Genomic DNA, 22,686 nt, shown 5'->3' with positions numbered 1-22,686 from the left:
TGTAAGATTTTTTGGTTTGTTTATTGGATGTTAATTATATCCACTAAGAGTGTAACGATCTTTTACACGTTCATTAAATTTTACTAGATTATCAATTAATAATTATCTAATAGCTGACATGATTTTGTAATTATTTTTACACCGTGTAGAATTTAAACTATGTTTTTTAAGTTGATATTGTATATTTGGTTTCTTTTTCCATTAAGTATGGAACCAAAAACACTCTTAATTGTCATACGATATTGACCAAAGTTCGTTCTGAACTAAAAGTAAAATGAACAAAAAGTGATGTGAAACAATTTTTTACAAAATGGTACTACAGATTTTATGTGGTAAAACTGGCAGTATTGGCAAAATATGGCATTTTGTTCAAATGCATCAAGATTTTCTCAGCCATTTGTCTAGTACAAATATCTCCATGTTGAAATGCACTGACTACAGTAGCAGGAAACAACCTGTCCTGTGATATATCTGAAGCAGATTTGTCCCCACCTTTTGAAAGAAACTTCTCAATCAACCAAAATGATTTGTGCCACAAAACATCTTCTCTATGCTCCTTCACCACATTCAGCACATGCTGAATGGTTTGCATCTCAATCAGTAAGTTAACACTCTTGTCCATATCAACTTTATCGTCTAGTAACGTCGATATAGCTGATAATGCTGCTTCAACTACTTCCACATTTTCATGGTGCAAGCAAGATAGTAGCCTTTCAATTGCTTTAGCATCAATTAAGCAGAAACTGTCTTCAGCAGAACAAACACCGCGGTGAACTGGGCATAAAGGTACTTTCTGAGTCTTTGAATGAAGAGACATACATCTTCTTAGCAGAAAAGATTTTATGTACTTGTTGTTCTTGATTGGTGGTGGTTTTGATAAATTGACTGATTGCTTTGATAAGTTCCCTAGACCAATTGCTGATAACTTCTTGACCTCATCGCTTGATGTTTTCACGAGTAACTCTGTGAATATGTACGTGAAGTTGAACGTTCTTACTACGTGCAAAATTTGATGATCGTACAGTATTGTTGTCAATCTGACAAGAATTCCTACTAGACCATCAAAATATGCACTTGTGTACCTGCTTGTTCTTGTTCCGCTTACATGGATTTTGTTGATTTGTTCAATGATTGCAGGAATTGTATTTTTATTGACCAATGCTAGATTGAGTGTCATGTTTTGATGGGGAAGCTTTGCTAAAAGAGTGGCGGAGACCGCTTGCTTTTCTGTGACTCGAGGACTTCCAGGTGGAGCATGAATTAGGCTCTCGGGTTGTCCTTTGGTTTTGCATAATCTGTCTGAAATTGTATGCCCCATGAAAGGAGAGAAAGCGATAAGAAGCTTCAGCGCAACAATGCTGAGTTCTTCATTGGGGTTATTTATGAGCTCAATCAGATTGTAGCTCGCATCTGTCTCTTTGATCACAGAAATAATGGTAGATGATGCTTTGGGATACTTCATCAAGCATATTAGGATTCTGACAAGGTGGAAATTCATTTCTTCAGGAGTCGAGTTTTTTATCCTCTGAATGAAGTTGAATATCATGTAGTCCGAAGCCAATGTGTGGCCACGCCCATTAACTTGAAGATTCTCTAGCTCTAATCCAGACTCGAGCACATTTGCAAGTATACCAGCTGCTTCTTTCTTCGAGTTGATTTGCTCATCGTGAATTGCTTGAGTGAAAATCTCTTCAACCATGATTTGGACAAGGCCAGATTCTACAAGTGTGTTAGCATTTGAATGGTGAGAAGAAATTTGTTGTAGAGCTCCAAATGCTGCATTCCTGCTCAAGGAATTTCCACTCTCTACCATTTTGATCAAAGAAGGAGAAGCTTTCTCAGCAACGTAGGTTATGCTGTCAAGTCCAAGCACTATTTCCCCGAGGTATCGTGCCATCTCCATTTTCATCTCTTCACTGCCTATATCAAGTTTTTGGTAGTAGAAGTAACAGTCAGTTCCTTGAATTCAGAATTGACATAAAAAAACTTAATTTGGTCTCTACCTTTTGATACCTGCATATGTTGTCTCTATCAAAACAGAAAAGAGTACATGTTTACCTTCAATAAGATGATATAAAAGTGGCTCTAGATATCCATTTTCAGCCATGTGTTTGATGTTGCACGGATATTTCTCCAAGCTTTTCAAGACTTCATCAGCTTTATCTGCGACAAATGCATCATCGGAATGTCTGTATTTGGCTGTTATCAGCATGAGGATGGCTCCGGGAACTTCCCCAATATTATCACACAGAAACTGGGATTTCGAAACCTCAAGCAAAAGGCTAAGTGATGCATGCCTAATGGGTCTGTGATTACTCGACAGCATCCTTGTGACTGTAGAAATATCGATAATTTGGGCAATTAATTCCTGCATTTGTGAAGCATCTCAACTCAGTACATGTCTACAAGATACTCTAATTATGTACTTCTTGTTGTATATATACATGAAAAGTAGTGTTAAAAGCAAATGTTGAGTAATGAAAGAAAATATGAAATGTTAGTAGTAGTTGTGTGCCTACTTAAACTAAACTTTCAAGGATAGAAAAAAATGACCTATACCTCATCATCATCTTCAGCCAAATGTCGCAACAATTCCAGTGTTGCACATCTTATGCTTCTGCTTCTGTTGTCCAGTAAATTTCCAAGCAGTGGTATTATACCAATGCTAAGAACTTGTACCTTATTGTATGGCTTTCTGAGGCAGATGATTTGCAAATCTTCGATTGCTTTGAGTATTATATCCTGTGTACTACTGGCTGAAGACAAAGCTGCTCTTGCAGCTTTGATCCTTGCTGTTTCATTTCTTTCTTTCCATTCATCTATCGTTGCTTTCAATGCCACATTAGTGCTCAGATTTCTACTCTTTAGCTTCTGGCCTGACTTTGGACAGGATATTTCTTCGTGGTTATCAAACTTGTTGATCCATTCTGAAATGGCTTCCTTCTCATATGTTACTCCACTTTCTATTGTGACTGGATCCTCCATAATCTTCTTTGTCAATGGACAAAAGAATGTTTCATATAGAGGTTCCATGTACTCAGATTCAGAACGAGCGCTACAGTTCCCATGATTCTGAAGATGTAAGCTTCTGCTGATACTGCTTCTGGAATTGTCACTTATATAAATATTGGTTGAATCAGCTAACCGAATGTTTTCCATGGAAACATCAATATTGATAGAGTAAAGATCTGTTTCTGTGTCTCTTTCTGCTGTTTCATTTGTCAAAAATTCCCTTGAAGTGAACATGTGAACTTCAAGCTCTTTTTGGTCTGAAACCAGAATTTTTCTGGCTACAAATGCTGCACTTTTCATATCTTTCGAGAGAGACTTAGCTGCGATTTCTGCACATTCTTGTTCCCCATAAAAAGAGGATGGTATGAGACTTAATCCTTCCGCGACATGTCTGTTCACAACGTGAAGTTGTTCTATGACAATACTTGGTTCAATTAACTGATTCTTCTGCCTATAGTTTTGGCCTTTTTTTATAAGCTCATTAGCAAGATGCACACTTCCTAACATAGACTGTAATTTGTCTATCACATTTGATGTTGTATTTGTTCCTATTTGCAACTCCATTATGAGTGCAGAAGCGCGGTATAAGTAGCTTCCTATCTCAATGAAATTCTCTTTTTCTACATCTATTGAAACCACTGATTTTGTAAACTCTGAAATATTTTCCAATAAAGATTCAGCAAGTATGCCAACTCTATCCCTTTCTCCATTGATCTGAAGAAGAAAATGTGACATTGTTTCAGCTATGATCAAGCTAAAATCCGAGCTTAGAGAATTTAACCACACCCTTTTTATAAGTTATAACTAAAGAATTTATTGGAAGGGAGCCTTGGCGTAACTGGTAAAGTTGCTGCCATGTGACCAGGAGATCACGGGTTCGAGCCGTGGAAACAGCCTCTTGTAGAAATGTATTGGCCCCTTTGTTTCGGGGTACCGCCGTTGTCATGGAGCATGGGAAGGACGCGCGGCGATTACGATAAAAACCAATATGAATATTATAAAGACAATAAAAAAAATTGTTACGTTTCCGCCTCAAAGTGAAATGGTAAGGCTGCATACAATAGACCCTTGTGGTTCGGCCCTTCCCCGGACCCCGCGCATAGAGGGAGCTTAGTGCACCGGACTGCCTTTTTTAATAAAGATTTTCTTGGAGTCATTTGAAAAAAATTCTCACAGAAAACTTCTAAGCTTGATGTTGGATGAGAACTAAACAATTTGTTATCAGTGTAATGGACTCCACTATTATAATATACTTAATTTAGAACCTCTTACTACTATGCATTCAATCAAACATAAGCAAAAACATCTAAAGGAATTTTGTTTGAATGTGGAAAATTTGCAGGAAAAAAGAGAGAACTTACCTGAATGAAATCAGAATCTGTACTGCCAGAAATGGCCATCAAGAAGAAGATTTCAGTGTTTTGCAAGTTCTGAAAAACTCTAACAGTATGGTAATTCTCCAAATCAAGAAGAAGACAATTTAAGGGATGACTTTGAATCAGTCACTTCTAAATCTCCTTGGTACATTTATTCATTTCACTGAGGGTAAATTTGACTTTCCTGTGAAAAACTACTGCATACTAAAATCTTCTGATGTCAATTTGAGGTTTCTTAGCTTATGTTGTTAGTCTGATGAAGCAATCAATAGTCAAAGACTTGGACTCAGTCAGCTTTGCTAAGACAAGATATTATTAACTTTTCCATAGGTTTTAGTTTATTTTATTTTGATATTTGACTATAGTATTTGAGCAAGTAGGATCATCAACTTGATCTCAGCACCTGAATTTTGTAGCTGTGATGCTCATGACGGAGGCGGGCTATTGAGGGGGTCAAGCAGGACTAGCAGGCTTCTAGGCTGGCAAGCTTCTGAAGAAGAGGTACAGATGTCAACTTGGGCGAATCGCACATCGGAATGGTGAGGAAAGTGAAGAGCTTTATAAAGCATGACATAAGTTCACATGGTACGTGCTTTTTGGGGCTCGATATGGCGTAGTCCGAAAGATAAATCCGTGCGGCCTAGGCCCAAAATGAAGAACACGTGCCATGGGCTTGGGTCATGACAAATATGGTATCATAGTGAATCTCCCTAGGCGAATCTCACATCAGAATGGGAGAGTAAAGTGAAGAGCTTTATAAGGCATAACACAAGTTCATCAAAATGGGAGAGTAAAGCGAAGGGCTTTATAAGGCATAACACAAGTTCACAAGGTACGTGCGCTTTTGGGACTCGATATGGCATAGCTCGATAAATAAATCCGTGGGGGCTTAGGCCTAAAACGAACAATACGTACCATGGGCTTGGATCGTGACAGTAGCGTAAGAAAAAAGGGGGAAAACAAGAAAAGACAAGAAGAAGAAATTATTAATTGGACTTCATTTTCTGTGGAGTTGTCATGTATCTTATTGAGTGGGTAAAGAGTTGCATCGACTTTGATTAATTCAACTCATAAGATATAAATGATGTGCTATCAGTTTTATGCCTGTTGCCGTGTGTTATTATCTTATAATGGCTGCCACTTTTATTTAGTAGTTCAAAAAATTGTTGAGAATGAAATTTTATATATATTAATATCATCAATTTCTTCTCTTTTAACTTTATCCTCACTGACTTTATGTCTAGAAGGGGGTATATTAAATGTCGAGTTATAGTTGATTTAGAAGTTTGTGATGAATTTGCTCATTCAACTCTAGTTACTTCTTCTAACCTAAATCAGTAAACGACTTAACTTATATACGCTAACAATGTAAACAAGTTTTACATTATCATATTTGTATTGGTTATAGCATGTTATTTATTGTATTCCTAAAGTTACCAAATTATAATTATAACACACAATTACCCACTGCCCTTTTTTTTTTTACTATCAGTGTGCATAAGTTAAACTCATCAGTAAATTGCACTAGTCAATGACTTGCCTTATTTTATCTTACTATTTTGTGGTTCATGTAAAAATTATCATGATTCGTGCAGGAGAATAAATTTCTTTTTCTTTGAACAAAAAGGTGGCTAGAATGCAAAATCCAGGAAATTGTTACAGTTAATGAGTCTTTTTTTTTTGGTTGGGAAACAAGTATATCTGTTTTCATATATAAGAGCATAAAAGCCTACCACATATCACAAATTATGGGCTCAACTTTCATTAATCAAGGATAGTTGGCTTGTCCTTGACTATTACAACTTGAACCATAGTGTTACAAACAAGAATTTCAATTTGCTATTCAGTTGATACGAAACAAGTAACTGTTAAATTTCTCTTTTGCGCATACTATGCTCTTCACCTAATATTAGTTTTCACCCTCTTCGTCTCAACTTCGATGGCCTCCTCTTTCCACTGGCAGGGCCTCTACTTTCAAATAATTGTCGTTTCATGTTGTCATCGCATAGCTACAAATCTAGTCAATGTAGTTGTTTTGGCTGTGTTGGCAAGTTTGGTGGCCATTCCACAAAGTTTATCTTTCTATCGATTTTTTAAAAGACGGGGCAGCAAAAATATTAAAAATATTGATTGAAAATGTCTCTCAATAATTTTATAAAATATAATAAGGCTTTAAATAGCCAACTTAAAAACAGAATCTGCAGAAAATGTGCAAAATAAATATTCAAATTCAAAAACCTAAACTATCTCAACTAACTTATCCACTTAAATTAAATTTAACAAGGACTCCTCCCACGACTAAACTACTTTTTATTGTAGCAAATCAAATATCAGCAGTAACAAATGCAAAATCCAACACTTTCTTTGCTTTTCTCTGGAAATAGCCTGCAACTATCTTCGCTAAGAATCACTTGGTTTGGTAGTTAAATCTTGTAGGTAAAATTATAGATACCTTACAAGCTTGAGGCTTCCTCTTGTGTGAACTACTAGTGTTCTAGTCTTGTTCTTTTTTCTTATTACAAGATGCGAGAAGTGAGACTGAGATGGTTCGCGCATGTGCATAGGAGTAAGGAGGTGCAAGCGGTTGGCTTTGCTAGGTATGACAAGAAGTAGAGGGAGGCCTAAAAAGTAATAGGGAGAGGTGACCAGACAATACATAGCGCGGTTGCAGCTTACCGAGGACATGGCCCTTGAAAGGAGGGTGTGGAGGTCTAAATTAGAGTAGAAAGTTAGTAGGTAGTTGATCGTTCTGTTCTATACCGAGGGTATTAGGGTTAGTATGGTAGTTTTATCTTAGATTGCTAGTATTTCAAGATGTTTTCTATTATCTTCCGCTTCGGTCTCTTAGTATCTTCTTCTTGTTACTGCTTGTTGCTGCTACCGCTTCTTTCCATCTATTTTTCTAGTTTTGAGATTGTTGTTATTATCTTTCTGGCCCTATTTGTTGATATTACTTATTTCTGCTGTTCCATTTTATCTTTTTTGAGCCGAGGGTCTAGGTAAGGCATGTGTATACACTACCCTCCCCAGACACCATTTGTGGGATTCCACTGGGTTGTTAATGTTGTTGTAGTAGAATATGGACTATCACTGAATTGGGGGAGAGGGGAAAGAAAAGAGTAGATCTTTGCTTGGCAGAAAATGTAATTGTAAGCACAATGAACAAGAGAACATATCTCCTTTCTATTAAAACATGAGAACTGTGTTCTTATTACAACAAAGCTCAGGACAAATATCAGAGGTATAAAAAAATGAGGTGACATTCCACCATAAAAGATATATACAACCTGCTATGTAAATGGTACAAAAGCAAGTAATAATCAAATTTTATTGAGGAAAAAGGGAAGAAACTATCTTACTGTTCTACTCAGCACTCTGTAGAGTCATCTAGGTCAGTCTTCATTAGTTTGTTTTTCCAGTATTATTGAAGGGAGTTGATGCATTTCCATCACAGTCATGTTGGTTCCTTGCTCTATGTACAAATGCGGGAGGCTTTTTCACTTTAGTTTACACCTCTAGATGCTTGTACACAAATAATATTTCATCGAAACCAGTTGCCGACTGCTTTCACCCGGTGCAACTTTTTGTAGAGCAGCTTATATGTCCCAATAGCATATAGGCATAGCAACCCAACTCATACCCAGATATCCTTAGCTTGTCTAGCATGAATGGTCAATACCGCCTTCTGCGGTAGCATATGGCATGGTCATCTAGGCTGAGCAGCCAATGTGTCAGTACAGGCTCGTGTTCCCTCACTTGCAGCGCAATGGATCCAAGCGTTTGAAGTTCCCATGAGTTTCGTCATTATAAGGGACAGAGCTAAGACCGCACGACTAGTTGAAAAAGTAGGGAGATTCCAAAACTTCTCTTAAATCGAAATCACCCCGCTCCGGTAAGGGAGGAAATTGCAAGTCAGGGAATGACTGCTGAAAACTCTCGAGTAACTGTTAACAATCAGCAGTGGTGTTAATAATTTGTAACACAATAAACTTAGCAGTCTTGACTTGAAGAAAACATAAGCAAAACCCAATGCAAATTTGATGAGGATAAGAGAAGCTACAAGCAGATACAGTAAGTTAAAATTTCTTTGTTTGAGAATCATGAATGTCTTGAAGGGATTATCTTTGTCCCCATAAAACTTACATTTTCCAATATGGGTGCGTCGTAAAGTTCAACAAATTTCTCTCTCAAGATTTTGTTCATTTGATCAACATCACAGGCATGTGTCCAATATGAATCATGCACCCCTGCCACCAAAATCAGGTAAAAAGCATTAGCATGTCTGGTCAGATGCTTATTCACACAGACGCTTGACATTTCATGTGACTGGAAGGAAAATAGGCAGCACTACAGACCTGCAAAACTTAAGCCAGATTCTTTGCAGGCAATGGCAGTCATCATCATGTGGGAGCCATCGAGAGAGTGAACGAAATTTGGAGGGAATGCTGTTCTCTGTCGCTTAACCATTACCTGTAATTTATGATAAAGAGCATGAATAACCGATAACACCACTTGAAACATACAACTTATTGTCCAAGATATTCAATTCACAGTACAATGATCCAACATCTCCAATTATATTCACACTTTCGAACAGTGGTATTTTATGTGGACTCCGTCCATTTTTTAATTGGATACGTTTTTAAACTTTTACCTTCTCCAAGGGATAGTAGAAGGAGAAAGTTGCATAGAAGGATAATCAATGTGCTATGAACCCGGAATAGCTTCACTAGAATCCAAATTATTGCATCCGGAAAAGCATTATCAATGAAGAAAAAGCAAAAAGGGAAAAGACATGTTAATGGATGCAGAGGCAACCTTATCTGTTTCACGCTGTAATGTCAAAATCTGAAGGGAAGTTTTAATCTGCATAGAGTTCAGTGACAAATAGTTAGTGACATTCAAATATGAAGTTTTTGTCAGAGACTAGACTGTTCTGAAATTTCATGCAATTTAAGGTTGAATGCATCAGAACATTACAAGATGCCTTCCTAATTTGCGGTAAGGTTGCACAACAGGAAGTCCAAGTGGAGTAGTCCATCGTACAGGATGGTTTTCCATGGCAATAATCTGGCGAATGAAGTTTTAACCATTAGTAAAAAAGCAAATTATCCAACATAAAAACTTCAAATCCATCCAAAGGAAAAATTCAGAAGCAACATATTCAGGTGATACTGGTGTCAAAGAGTAAAACAGACATGTTATCAGAGCCAGTCGAAGTTAACTGAATTCTACTGAAGAAAGGGGATTTGACTGAACTCATGATGCAGCTTTTTAAAATGTTTGTACTAGTCTGACATTTCTTTCATTCTTTTACCTTCAAAATCTTCCCCATCTGAAGAGGGTTTTCCTCCCTAGAGTTAAAACTTAAAACAGGAACAACAAAGTACTTTCAAATTCATTGACCCAACACCTTTTGTTGCGCGGACTCTCGAAAATGTTGCCGCACCCGTGTCGGATCCTCCAAAAATGTACTATATTGGACGAACCAACACACACCGGCGAAATTTTTCGGAAAGTCCGAGCAACATAGACTAACACCACATTGAGTATAAGAGGGTAACATAATACAAATTTTTTGGTTATATACAATTTTAGCCTATGCTACTGCTTTTCACATCCAGTAGATAAGAGAACTAGCAGAAGCATCAGATAATTTTTCAATTCCCTTTTATTTATTCCTAAAGATCAGCTTCTGTACTAATATCATAAGAAGGAAGTCACTGAACTAGGATCAGAGGATAGGCTAGAGAGCCAATAAACAAACAAACCACTGACACAAATTATGTATCATACATCAAACTTAAAATTCTGAACAGGTTAACTACTCCAATTTTAGTTTAAAATATAATCAATGTACTAACTACTCAATGTGACAATTGGAATAAAAGCAAACCTTTGCACAATCTCCAAGCCAACTCATGATACTTCTAGCAGCTTCAAACATCTCTCCTAAGGCAGTCAAGGTGGTCTGACCATGTGACAAAAGATAATTAGACCAAGTATCAAAGCAGATGCAGAACAGCATTGGAAGGTCATATTGCAGTAACATTGACGCTAAATAGACATCAGAAAGTATAGACACGTAATTGAACAGCAATCGCATGGACCTCCAAATGTAGTTCACACATGTTGCAAACTACTCACTCCATCCCCAAAATATTTCTCTGGAATGGAAAAATGATAAATTGCGCGGAAGTACTATTATGTAGAGGATCTAGAATTTTGTAAGACTGCATAAATTTATCTGAAAATGTGTTTGACCAAAGTCAAATTTGACTGTTGGAGAATGGACGCAAGTTTCAGGATTGGAGGAGTAATACTACTTTTAGATGGGTAACTTGTCCTCACTCCCATCCATTTTCAGTTTTTTGCTTCTTGAAACAACAATATGAATTAAAAGAAAATAAAAATATGACTTCCTATAAGGCATTAACATTAGCTGGGAGAATATGTTGGAGATTGACTTTTGTGTTTTGTCTGAATAAATAGAGGAAAAATTGCATCGAGAATCATGAAAAGATGACCCATATTACTAGTAGATTATATTAAAAGCATAATATTTTTTTCTTCCAAAGAATGTAGACGCTCCTTTTGAGATTATAGAGCTTTATTTACTATGCCATGCACAACATTTACCATAAATCCACTATATGCATAGAAAAAAGCCCAAGCAGATTAAAATAATATAAGTTCATACTTTTGCTGCATAGCAAGCTGCTGCAAACAACTCATTATCATCTTCAATAACACCACGCTCCTTCAATCTTCTCTTGATTTGGTCGCGAGCACCAATATACGTGACACCATACACTGATGTCATAACTGTTTGCTTGACCAACTTCCTGTCCACCTGAGTTAGCACATCAAAAGCAATACAATACAGAAGGAATATTATTCAGCATCTACGAACAATTATTAGAATATAGAAACCAATTATCCAAGTAAGCTCATTGTGTATTACTCCACGACATTCCATAAAGTTACAATTTTTCATCATGGACAGTATATAAACCAGAAGAGTTTAGACACGTCAGAGGCAAACCTGGTTAATTAACAGCCTGGCACGCATCACATTTGGATCGTTTGCTGGATCTTTAGATGCATCTCTCTTCATAATATCAAGAACTCTGGTTGAAGAAAGGAACTTACAATCATGATACAGAAAAGCATAGTCTCCTGTCAAAGGTTGACTCAGAACTAAGATTAATTACAAAGGTATTCCTATCAACCGCCAACCAAGGAAAGGGTAATTGTTGTTCCAACCAAGCTGTTTTGGCAACTAAATCCAGAAGCTTTTACTTAGGTTACTGAAATAGGAAAGGAGAATCCTTTTCATGCAGTACTAGTAATACAATATTGTTAACATAACAACACAAAAAGATCCTCTCTATATATGCAATTTACATCTAATCCTGAGCCCATGAATCACAATTACAACAGCTTACACCTAAGTATTTAGCTATCACTAGTTAACCATTGTAGAAATGTTATCAATCGATAATCTTCTTGCGCCAAAGACGAGACACAAAGTGAATTTTTAACAAACATACAGCAGCATTTCTACAGCTTGTCTCAGATTAGAATCTACTAGAACTGAGAGCCAGGTTGAAGATTCTAGGATTCATATTACCGACCACAACTTGTTTGGGACTGAGGCGTACTTGTTATATAGAAAGCCACGTTGAAGGAGTGAATGCAAAAGAAAGGAAGAAAAGAAAGGAGGGGAAGTACAGTTTGGTGGTCAAATAGTAACTTACCGAGCAGCAATTCCAGAGTAAACATCAGCAGGTTTGTCTCCAGCAACAAGATTGACTGCAGCTGCTCCTAACTGTAAAGTAATCCAGACTGAGTCAAAACTATGCCAACTCAAAACATGTTAATCTCACAACTCAAGCCCAGAGCAGGCAACTTGGAATCAAACAGAGACAGCTTGTTCAGTGAGTCAATCTCACAGAGTCTCAAAGAAGACAACTAAAGAAGACATGCCATACCTTATCCCTACCAAGGGCAGCATAATGTTGTAGCCCATTGCACGAACCATCCTTCATTAAAAAGTCATAAGCAGACAATCAGATTCAAACTTTAGGTAAAACTTCAAAACATGTCATACGCATGCAACTCAACATTTAGGCAAGGCTCATCACAAAAAACGCTTAGGTAAGGCTCATCACAAAAAACATTTAGGTAAGGCTACCACAGATTAAAATGTATAGTTCATCTTCATCCTTGTGATTGATAGTTGGCTCTTCAACAATTGATAATCTTAACCAATGGGGATTTTGTTTTCTCACGAGTTTAATTTTTTCTATAGATTTCACGAGAAATATTAATTATCATGTATTTTTTATTTACTGAAAACGATTAACTAGATGTACTATTCATAAAGCATGGACACTAAAATCAAATAAAATAGCACCGTCTTTTGTAAGGTTCTCCTTTTCAGCAAAACCACTTAGTTTTTGCAAGATATTTGGATTATAACGTGCAATACTGACATAGTGTAGGTGAAATTTCTATTTCACCAAATTAATGAAAAAATTAAAGGATATCTCAGAAATCAAAACGAAAGGAGAGTTTACAGCATCATATAGTTATCGACAGTAAGCTAAAACAAATATCACACAGCAGTATGTTGGCAGTTCTACAGCAAGAATCACTTTACTCAAATGTCTTACTGCTTATGTAAACATGCCGAAAATGCAAAAGAAGATCCAACATATGCAGGTATCAATAACTCCAATAATACAGAACTAAAATAAAATTTTCATGGAGCAAAAACACTATTTGACCTGAATAAATAAGGAAAACATATCACCTCAGTGTTTCAAGGAATTTAACCAGCTTTCACTATGAAACTCAATTTGCATAATTCAGCTTCAGAAGCTTTCATTCAGAAAATTGGAACCAGCACAAAAAATCTACAAGTCACAAGTTGGAACTTGTTGCATGTAAATAAAGAGTATTTTGCGAAATCTTAGCCAACGTTTAATATGTTTGCCTAATGGGCACATTAACTCCCTATGTGATAGCATATGAATACCATTCAAGTTAAGATATCAGTTTGATTTATGTACAAGGAAGCTATAATTCAAAAGTTAATATCAAACAAAGATCACATCAAAGGTTGAATTTGGTTAAGGGTTTTTTCTAAGTAATTTGGTTAAATAAAATTGAGTTACCAAAACTTGTGAAAGTTGTATAAAATAATCTTATTGATAGAACGACGTCGTGCCTTTTGGAACTCTCCAAAACAGATTGCCGTCATAGTTTTCAGGCCAAAGCAAATGAAATGTACTCTAAACAATGAAATTGTAGCAGAATGAAATATAGCTATGGCACCAGGGTTGTCAAAGGCTCTCTTGAGGCATGCGCTTAAGCCCTGAAGCCAGGTGTAAAATGGGTTATGAGCTACTCCTTGTTTAAGCAGCACTTTAATGCAGGCACTAAGGTGCTTGATCAAATAAATGCAGGCACTAAGGCATGCACCTCATCGCCTGTGACCTCTGCCTTGAAGAGAGCGACACTAAATAAAAACATTTCACTTAATTCATGTTTTTCAATTCTTTTGACTGCATAATTCTGGAAGTGATTGAGGAAGCCCTAAAACCATGATTCACAGCTATACAGTCACAAGCTATACACCCTGCATGACCATCTACACTAGTTGTGCGCATCATCTAGAATTAGTAAAACTAGAAAAATCACGCAACACCAAAGTTAGTTTTTCTTTCTTGTAGTCCTTTCATCTAAGGAGCCTTCAATAAGTTCAAACTAAGCGAACATACATTATACACCACAAACATTCTCGCAATATCTATTACCTGGTGAATGGGCATATAAGATATAGCGGTCTCTGGAGACGGGCTTCTCAATGCTTCAGCTATATTAATACATGTTGCTAAGCATTGAAAAGGATCTTCTGCCCCCAACCACCACCGCTTTCCTTCCAGTGGCCTTTCTGCGGAGTCAAAAATATCCTCCACATGGTTTTCACTGAATGCTACACGACCTTCATATGATAACTTATCAACACCACCACCGTATACATTCGCTAGATGTATCTTCAGCCAGCGTAAACCGGACTTTCCAAGTGGGCGCCCCTCCGCGAATTCGAGGATTCCACGGCACAAATCAGAGCCAAGATGGTTCAAATATGGGTGCATAGGGTATGCGCGACCACGAAAATCAAGATTATGTGGATAATAAAAACCATCTTCATCCTTCATCTTCCGTGCAACCTGCTCTTCAAAATAAAAGGTCATGGAGTTCTGTTCATGAACATAAGGAAAAAAAGTAAAAGAATTTAAGATGAGGATACAACTTACGGCTAGTTTGAGTTCTATATCACATCGCTGAGAATGCCTCTCGCAGTTCTCTTTTTTCACACCTTTAACTTTCCACTTCCATTTCCTGATTTCTGCTTCATCTTCTGTGTCCGGCTCTTCTGGTAAAGGTACCTGAAATCAACTCACCTCTAAGAAAACATGCATGTAGTTAAACAAACCTCAAGAAGCAAGGGAAAACATAATCTCAACATCATGTAGTGTCGTCACCCACATCTTCCCTGTCGACTAAGTCAGCAAGACGGCCTCCACTAGCCCATATTCTGTCTACTATGCCAAGTACCTTTCTATTCACCCTCCACTTGGTATTACCAAGAGTGTCAAGTGCCTGAACCGCCAAAATATAGAAGTGAAAAACAAGGCCTGAATTCTTTTTTCTCCATTTGGGGGTGGGGGGGGGGGGGGTTATGAGATGGAGTTGGGCTTGAAATCTATTGAATACTATGTAGAAGAAACAAAACAGAAAGGGAACATCTGCCTGACAAACCTGGAATACAGGTTCCAATTGCTTCTTTGGAACTCTTTTAACTGCTTCACGCTGCTGTTTTGCTCCATGTGTCCGCATAATGTATGATGGTAAAAATAAGTAACCACCTTTGTCATACCTGCCAGAAGATATGGAACTTTAACCCAATTCATACATGGTGTTGAGACCCAATGAGCTGGAATTACCAAACCAGGCATCTGATGCTCATATGTACTCATATTGCCAATCACAGAGTGTCAATAAGCCTTATTCACATATCACTATATCAGTTTAGCTTTATCTGAACAGACATCTAACTACCATTGGAGCAAAATTATCATGAGTTTAAAGCTCAACCATATGCTTCAGGGCAAAGCAAATACCAATAACAGATTACACAAAACAATAATTCTAGCATTGAGAATAAGTGAGAAATCTCATTCCATAAACTATCTTGAGAATGGATTTGACACACCTCAAAGTTACTAAGATTCCAGCCAACAGGGAACAAAAGCCTTTATTCTTTTTTTGAAAAGAAAACAAAAGCCTTTATTCACCAGGGCAGAAAGGAGAAAATAGAATAGAGTAATCATCTAAACTCAAGTATCTAACATACAGACTGGAAATAAGAAAAGATATACAAACTAACCCTAACCAACTCTGTGGAGGAACCAGCATCGGCATATATGGAATCACCATGTGTCTAGCCTGTTCACGACACAAATTTACTGTAATTACAGTTCCTCTAAGAAAAATTGATTAAGCAGGAGAATCACATTATCATCCAGCAGGCAATGAATACCCACGAAATACTGTACTCACAGTTTTATCAAGGCCTTTACGAACAAGTGGATCACATTGAATCACGCCGTATCTCCTGCTACCTTTCCTGTAATCACAGAAGCCATAAAAGACATCAACAATGATCTGAGATGTTGTGATCTACAGCAAACCCCTTGTTGAAAAGAGTGTGGATCTTTTCTTCATTTCCTCTACTTCTCAATTGGAGCTACTGAGGGGAAGGGCTTCATCGTATTAAGTTTGTACTAACATTGTTTCTACAGTTTTGAGGGTGTGCACAAATGCTGGCCGAATATCTGGTGGACAATCATCTAACTGATCATTTGGAGGCTGTATATAGGCGGTTTCCATTAATATCTGAATCAATCGGCACCCCACCTATAAAAAGGCATTATTTCAGCAAAAGCATCATAAACTATGATAAGTACACCCACAAGGGCAGGCAAGAGAAAGGAAGCTTCAATACTGACCGTACAAAGGTGATAAAGAGAAAAATGTGTTAAAGACAAACCTTGACAATGTTATCCTGGCCCCAAGGCTTTTCATCATCCTGCTGCTTCACTATCTTTCGAACCTGCTGCAGCTTTTGTTTCTTCATCAAAATTTTTACTTTTTTCCTTAGCCTCTCTCTTTCTTTCATTATATCACCAGCTGTTTCTTCCAAGTCACCACTCAATGCATTGCTTTTCTTGGTCTTCTCCAAAAATCTATGTATTCTGGCCTGAGAAGGAATAGAAAGAGTAAATGAACTAGACAAGCCTGGCTGAATAGCTCTTTTTTATATATATATACTAATATTTAATTAGACATGAGAACGCTTCTAAACTTAGGCTGACAAATTGAGACAACAAACCAAAAACCATAAAGTTCCCAATAGCCTAAAAGATTCACTTAAAGAAAAAGCCATGAATGATGGCACTATATACAAATAGCCTGTTGATATAGCAGAAGAACATACAATACAAGAACTCAGAAGAACAGCACAATGTTTATTCACTTTAGCTGATACTACGGGTCAAGAACCATAATTCTGGGCTCAATGTGACAGATGAAGCAACTTTCTTGATTGGAGAGGCAGTAAATTAGTAAATAAATACAAAGCACTCACAGAGGTCATATGATGAAATAATGGCGCCCTCGTTCATTGCCCAAACTCTGAAAGAGGAGGGCGCAAGGAATACTAAAGATGACAGACCTGTTAGTCTGGGGGAAGCCTCTACAAGATCATCTCTTAGGTGCTTGCAAATAGACTGCACAAGGTACTGGAAGACAGTGTCAACTTCACAAAATGTGTTTTTGTGCAAAGGAAGAGAAACATGCAGCCTTGGTGGCACGAGTTAGTGAACTCCAAGAGAAAGAATGGCATCCAAGGCAGAGGCGGATCCAGGATTTAAATTTTACATCTTTAAAGTTATGGGTTCATATATACTATTTTTGCAATTTTAATCAATTTTTACATATAATTTTTTACTCCGCATCAAAAGTTATGGGTTCAGTTGAACTCGTCGGTAGAACACTACATCCGCCTCTGATCCAAGGGATTCTTGGAATTGGAGAAGCTTACGACAGAGTTGTCAAAGTGAAAAGCCCAAAAAAAAGGCCAAAGTTTGTTGGAGCTTTTAAGCGGAAAGCACAATTAGAACATGGACTTTAGCGATGAAAAAAAAAATAGAAATGTAATGCAAAAACAACAATTATTTGGACCAAAAAGTGGAAAAACTGTAATTGAGCTATACATATGTTGCGCTCTCAAAGACATAACCCCATAGGTGAAGGTGCACACGCCTTACATTAAAGCGCCAACTAAACGAGGCAAAACGCACAACTTGGGCTTCACTCGGCTTCCAGAATTAAGCGCGTTTTAAGTGAGCGTTTAATAATACTAGACAATATCAATTGGAACTTCTTGGCAATTATGATGAAGACAACGGGCTTTGAGGAAAATTGGAGGAAGTGGACATTGTTTTGCTTATCCGTCAGTTCCAAGCAGTTCCTCCGCTATTACCACAGACCTGAGACAAGGAGACCTGCTACCTCGATGCTTTTTATCTTGGTGATAGAGGCATTAGACAAGATGGATCGAGCCATGATGGGGCACTACATAAACAACTTTAAAGCTAATGTGGGAGGGCATAACGGAATCACAGTCTTGCACCTGTTTTTTGTTGATGACACTAGTTTCTTGCAATGCAGATCATACATAGCTACCGTCCCTCAAATGGGTAGTGACATGGTTTAAATATCAAGGTTGACGATCACTTCGAAGAAATGTGAAATCATACGAGTAAACGAGGTGGACAACATTGCGCAAATGGCAAGTCGCCAATTGCAACATTGGTTCGTTGCACTCAACCTAGGTTTGTCGTTATGAGCTTCAAGTAAGGAAGTCCAGTGACAGAAAGAGTGGAGAAAACGAGAAGGATAGCAGAAGCAATACTTATCGAAAATGAAGTTTTGATCAAGAGCATATCTTTTTTTTTATACCAAGAGCATATCTTGCACATCCAAGCTTACTATATGCCGTCGAAGAGTCTTCCAAACTTACCGATTGTGGTCAATAGGAAGTCTTGAGTTATATGCTAAAGAAGGAGTGAAGAAGTTCCACCTGGAAGATTGAAAGACGGTGACAACCCCAAAGAAGTTTGGAGGACTTGGGCAGAGGGACTTAGGGATTCTCGACAAAGCACTCCAAGGATATAGAGGTTAGGAAATGAAGAAGAATCCCTGTGGAGAATGGTCATAGCTAACAAGCACGACACACAGGAAGAGAGATGAGGATGAACGAGAGCAGTAAACGTTGTACGGATGTAGTTTATGGAGGAGCATCATAATTCATAAAAGGGTGGGAGAATTTTGACGGGAACATAACATTTAAAGTTGGTAAATATAGAGTCCGCTTTTGGAAGCAAAGACAGTTCTGAGCAACAACTTGCAAATACTTTTCCCTCAATATACAATATATCGAGCCAAAAGACCATCAATGGCACAGGTGTGCAGGTTGCAGCGAGGAGAAATATTTAGGGATTTGGGCTTCAAAAGATATTTGTAGTATTGAGAGTAGTTTGATGACTTTCGAAGAATACTGGAGCTGCTTTATAATCGAAAATTGATGCCAACGAAAAAGGACACTTGACATGACCAACAAGAGAATCTTTTCTATGAAATCTTTTTATTGCATGTTCATCATAAGAGAAAGTGGTTTTGCATATCACAAGTTGGATACCGGAGCTCAGGGAATGTGTGTTTCTTCACATGGTTTGGTAGTTAGGTGTGCTATCCTCGTGGCAAAAAATCTAGAGAAGAGGAAACTTTTATATACTAGTTAGTGTTGTATGTGCAAATTGTGGAGACGACATGAATCATTTGTTGCTCCATTGTCAAATAGTGAACCACTTACGTGAACAAGAACACCTTTGAACCTTTTTGGAATTTAATGGGTGATGCCAAAGAGAGTGAAAGATGTCTAGGCCAGCTGCACCATTAAACAAAGGGATTGGAGTAAGAGAAGAAGGCTTGGGAAATTGGCATGGGCATAGATTCCTTGGAGCGAGAGAAATAGGAGGGCTCTTAAGGGTGTTGAAAATACACTTGTGCATATTTTATTTTCAGTCAATTTTTGGAGCACGAGCACCCATGAAATTTCTGTGAGTATTAATGATTGGGTGCTCTTTGTGAGGAACCATGGTTTCTTGCAGGTTCTACCACCTACGTATGCCACTTGTATAGCAGGTTTTTCTCTGAATTTATCAATGCAATTATTACTTTATCAACAACAAGAAAGAGATCATTTTGCAGTATCATTTCACCCATATTGATGCTGCAACATACTACACTTGAATAAAGAAATGAAAAGTTACAGCAACCTCTCCCTAGTTCCATTAACAACTTTTGGCGAAAAGAGTTCCAATAAAGATTAAGCAAGCTATGGCCCAAAAAAAAAAAAACAAGTTCGCGTAATCAATAAAAGACAATGCAGGACAGTATATTAAATCAACCGGACTATCTAAGCAGCTTCCCCTCTCCTCTACGGATGTAATCTTTTAATCTCTTTCAGTTAATGTGTTTGTGCTTCACTCTATTCTGTCGACTACCTATACTTCTTATATGAGAGGGGAGTGCCTAGGAACATGGTCAACAAAATATAAGTAACATCCAAACAAATGTATCGGCTGCAATAGTAGTAGATCATAAACTGCACTTACAAATGAAGAAAACTCTCCATGTAACTACATTGCTCTGTTGGTCGAAGAAAAGGACCCTAAGAAACCTAGAGAGGAAAAAAACCAATACAGGAGCGAGCAACCTATATAGGGAGTGTTGATATCGTCCTCTTCTTCTTTTATATTTGGTCAGTATAGCATGCTAGAATCTTATCCAAATATATAAAATTGCATGCAATGTACATATTCAAACAAAGCAATACACGAACCTCATGCTCAATAGCTTCACCAATGTGGGAAGCAGCTTGTACAACTCTAGCACTACCAGTTCCTCCACCAGTCATTAGCAAACCCATCAACTTGTGCATTGTAATCACAGCCATCATTTCAGCAGGCAATTGATCAAAGAACGGAGCATATGCCCCGCGGTTCTTCCCTTCATCACACAACTTCTGCTCAGCAGCTATAGCATCTCGCAACGGCTCAAACCAACCCAAGAACAATGATTTCATGTAAGGCAAGTTTGGTGCCAGCTTTTGCTCACACATATCCATCAGTAGCTCCTGATACTCCTTGGCCGCCTCTTCCCACGCTTCAGTTTCTACCTTTATCTGCCTTCTCCTAAGCAAATTGTACTTCCCAACCCCCATCCCACCTATTGTTTTAGGCTGCTTTGGTTGCAAATTGGTCTTCAAAGCCTCATTTTCTTTGTTCATTTCCTCTATTAATTCTTGAATTTCATCAATATCTTCTTCAGATGTAGATGCAATAGCTTCTGCAGCACTACCATAACTCCTTAAAAATCCTAAAGATCCACTACCCCTCTTACCGCAAACACGAAAATCCCCTTTGACACTTGAAAAGATTGAATTTTGAGACAAACCCAAGTGAGGACTTTTAGAACTTTCTTCTAAAATGCCTTCTAAATGCCTAATTTTACTACTAACTCTAGAAAAGATTGAATTTTGAGACAAACCCAAGTTGGGGTTTGTAGTACTTTCTTCACACAAGCATTGTAAAGGTCTAGTTTTTCCAAAAGAAGAAGAATACTGAGAAAAACCCAATAAAGCTGAATCATGGGTGTTTCTGAATTTTCTTGAATAAGCTTGTTTTGATATATATCTCCACATATTCAGTGGATCTTTTTTATTGGAAAACAGAAGAAAAAAGGTTAGTCTAATTGACTGATAAATTGAAATAAAGGTGTAGAGAACTGAGTAAAGTGTGAAGATAGCATTAAATGGTTAAATTGGAGAAGAAACAATGGGGGAAAAGAGAAGAAAGGGAAGGACGAGGAAGAGTGGGTTGGCAATGGAGGCTGCCTTAAACCCTTCCAAAAACCTATTCTTTTTTTGCTAGGAATTAACTAATGATATTCGGGTTCAAATCGGGTTTTTTACCTTATTCGGTGACCCGTTTAACAGTAACTTTTTTTTACAGTGGTTTCAGGTATGGGGTAACTGATATGGCCTCACGAGGCAGGAAAAAACTTCAAAACCTAACCTTTTCTTTTTTGGTTTCCCAATCGGTGTTCGGTACCCGCATTAAAACCCGACTATATCGGATTCGCGTCGCGTAGGCTCCTTTCGGAGGGAAGCGCTCCCTACCAAGGATTTTTCCATACCCAGGGCTCGAACTCGAGGCCTTTGGTCACTCCAAAGTTATAACCTGCCCCCAACTAGATATTTATATTGGCTAATATTTTACCTCTGAAAAGCTATTAAAACAAATTCTGATTAGAGACTTCTGTTAAAAGAAAAATTTATTTCGAACAGGGTCGCTATTATATCTCTCCACCCTTGTTCAAGTTCGAAAAGAAAAAAATTTAATAGGGATCGCTTCTCTCTTAATTGGGGTATTTGCAATGCAAATCCACATTAGTCGAACTAATACGTCCCGAATATTAGATGGTTAAACAAATAAAACTTATTTCTACACAAATAAAATTCAAAATATCGTCCAACTTCAAAAATAAAGAAAATAATTTATAGAATAGATATTTTCTCTATGAAGTATTCCACAAAATTACCATACTAATAATAATAATAATAATTGGGACTTAAAATGTAAAGATAAAATTGAAGTTGGAGGCTTTCTGATTTCTGTGGAGTATATTTCTTAAGTACTTCTTAGTTGTTGTTGTTTTTTTTGGGGGGGGGGGGGGGATGGGGTGCTTATCATAAAATTAAATAAAATGAGGAAAAAAACACTATACATCAAGTGGTACGAATAAAATGTTAACTTTCCAACAGCTTATACAGTTATATAACGTTATCCTATTTTCGATTTTGGAAAAAGTAAATTTGCTTGCTAATAAATAATTAAAACTAATATGATATTTTTAAACAAACAAATTATGCAAACTGTTGTTCGATCATGGACCACAACAACTTCATGGAACTAAGACCACTTAAAAGTATTAAGAAAATGTTACTCATTTTATATTTATTTTTATCTGTCTAGACAGATGCACACAACCACAAATAACCTACAACTTCGATCTGTGATTTCCACTTCTATAACTT

General features: G+C 37.4%; 2 protein-coding genes and 1 long non-coding RNA gene across 3 annotated transcripts; 1 reads left to right on the top strand and 2 right to left on the bottom strand.

The window, feature by feature from the left end:
- LOC109235298 (putative U-box domain-containing protein 42) lies at positions 295–4,456 on the bottom strand. Its single transcript, XM_019401358.1, has 4 exons — positions 4,374–4,456; positions 2,560–3,726; positions 2,059–2,368; positions 295–1,920 (listed from the first exon to the last, which is right to left on the bottom strand). Exons 1-4 carry the CDS (start codon positions 4,410–4,412, stop codon positions 326–328), a joined length of 3,111 nt encoding a protein of 1,036 aa, XP_019256903.1. The 5' UTR covers positions 4,413–4,456; the 3' UTR covers positions 295–325.
- On the top strand, positions 1,812–5,538 carry LOC109235299. The gene is made up of 2 exons (XR_002069354.1): positions 1,812–1,885; positions 4,355–5,538. It is a non-coding gene; the product is annotated as an uncharacterized LOC109235299 (long non-coding RNA).
- Positions 7,548–21,490, bottom strand: LOC109235297 (DNA-directed RNA polymerase 1, mitochondrial). Its single transcript, XM_019401357.1, has 19 exons — positions 20,431–21,490; positions 16,513–16,722; positions 16,252–16,379; positions 16,023–16,089; positions 15,850–15,908; positions 15,222–15,339; positions 14,949–15,062; positions 14,717–14,848; positions 14,213–14,629; positions 12,383–12,433; positions 12,149–12,219; positions 11,434–11,518; positions 11,089–11,241; positions 10,285–10,359; positions 9,369–9,458; positions 9,207–9,254; positions 8,744–8,858; positions 8,532–8,635; positions 7,548–8,332 (listed from the first exon to the last, which is right to left on the bottom strand). Exons 1-19 carry the CDS (start codon positions 21,289–21,291, stop codon positions 8,222–8,224), a joined length of 3,009 nt encoding a protein of 1,002 aa, XP_019256902.1. The 5' UTR covers positions 21,292–21,490; the 3' UTR covers positions 7,548–8,221.

This window comes from Nicotiana attenuata, chromosome 12, assembly GCF_001879085.1.
Source record: "Nicotiana attenuata strain UT chromosome 12, NIATTr2, whole genome shotgun sequence".
Classification (NCBI taxonomy): domain Eukaryota; kingdom Viridiplantae; phylum Streptophyta; class Magnoliopsida; order Solanales; family Solanaceae; genus Nicotiana; species Nicotiana attenuata.
The sequence above is the reverse complement of the archived record's forward strand: the minus strand, read 5'-3'. Positions and strand labels throughout refer to the sequence as shown.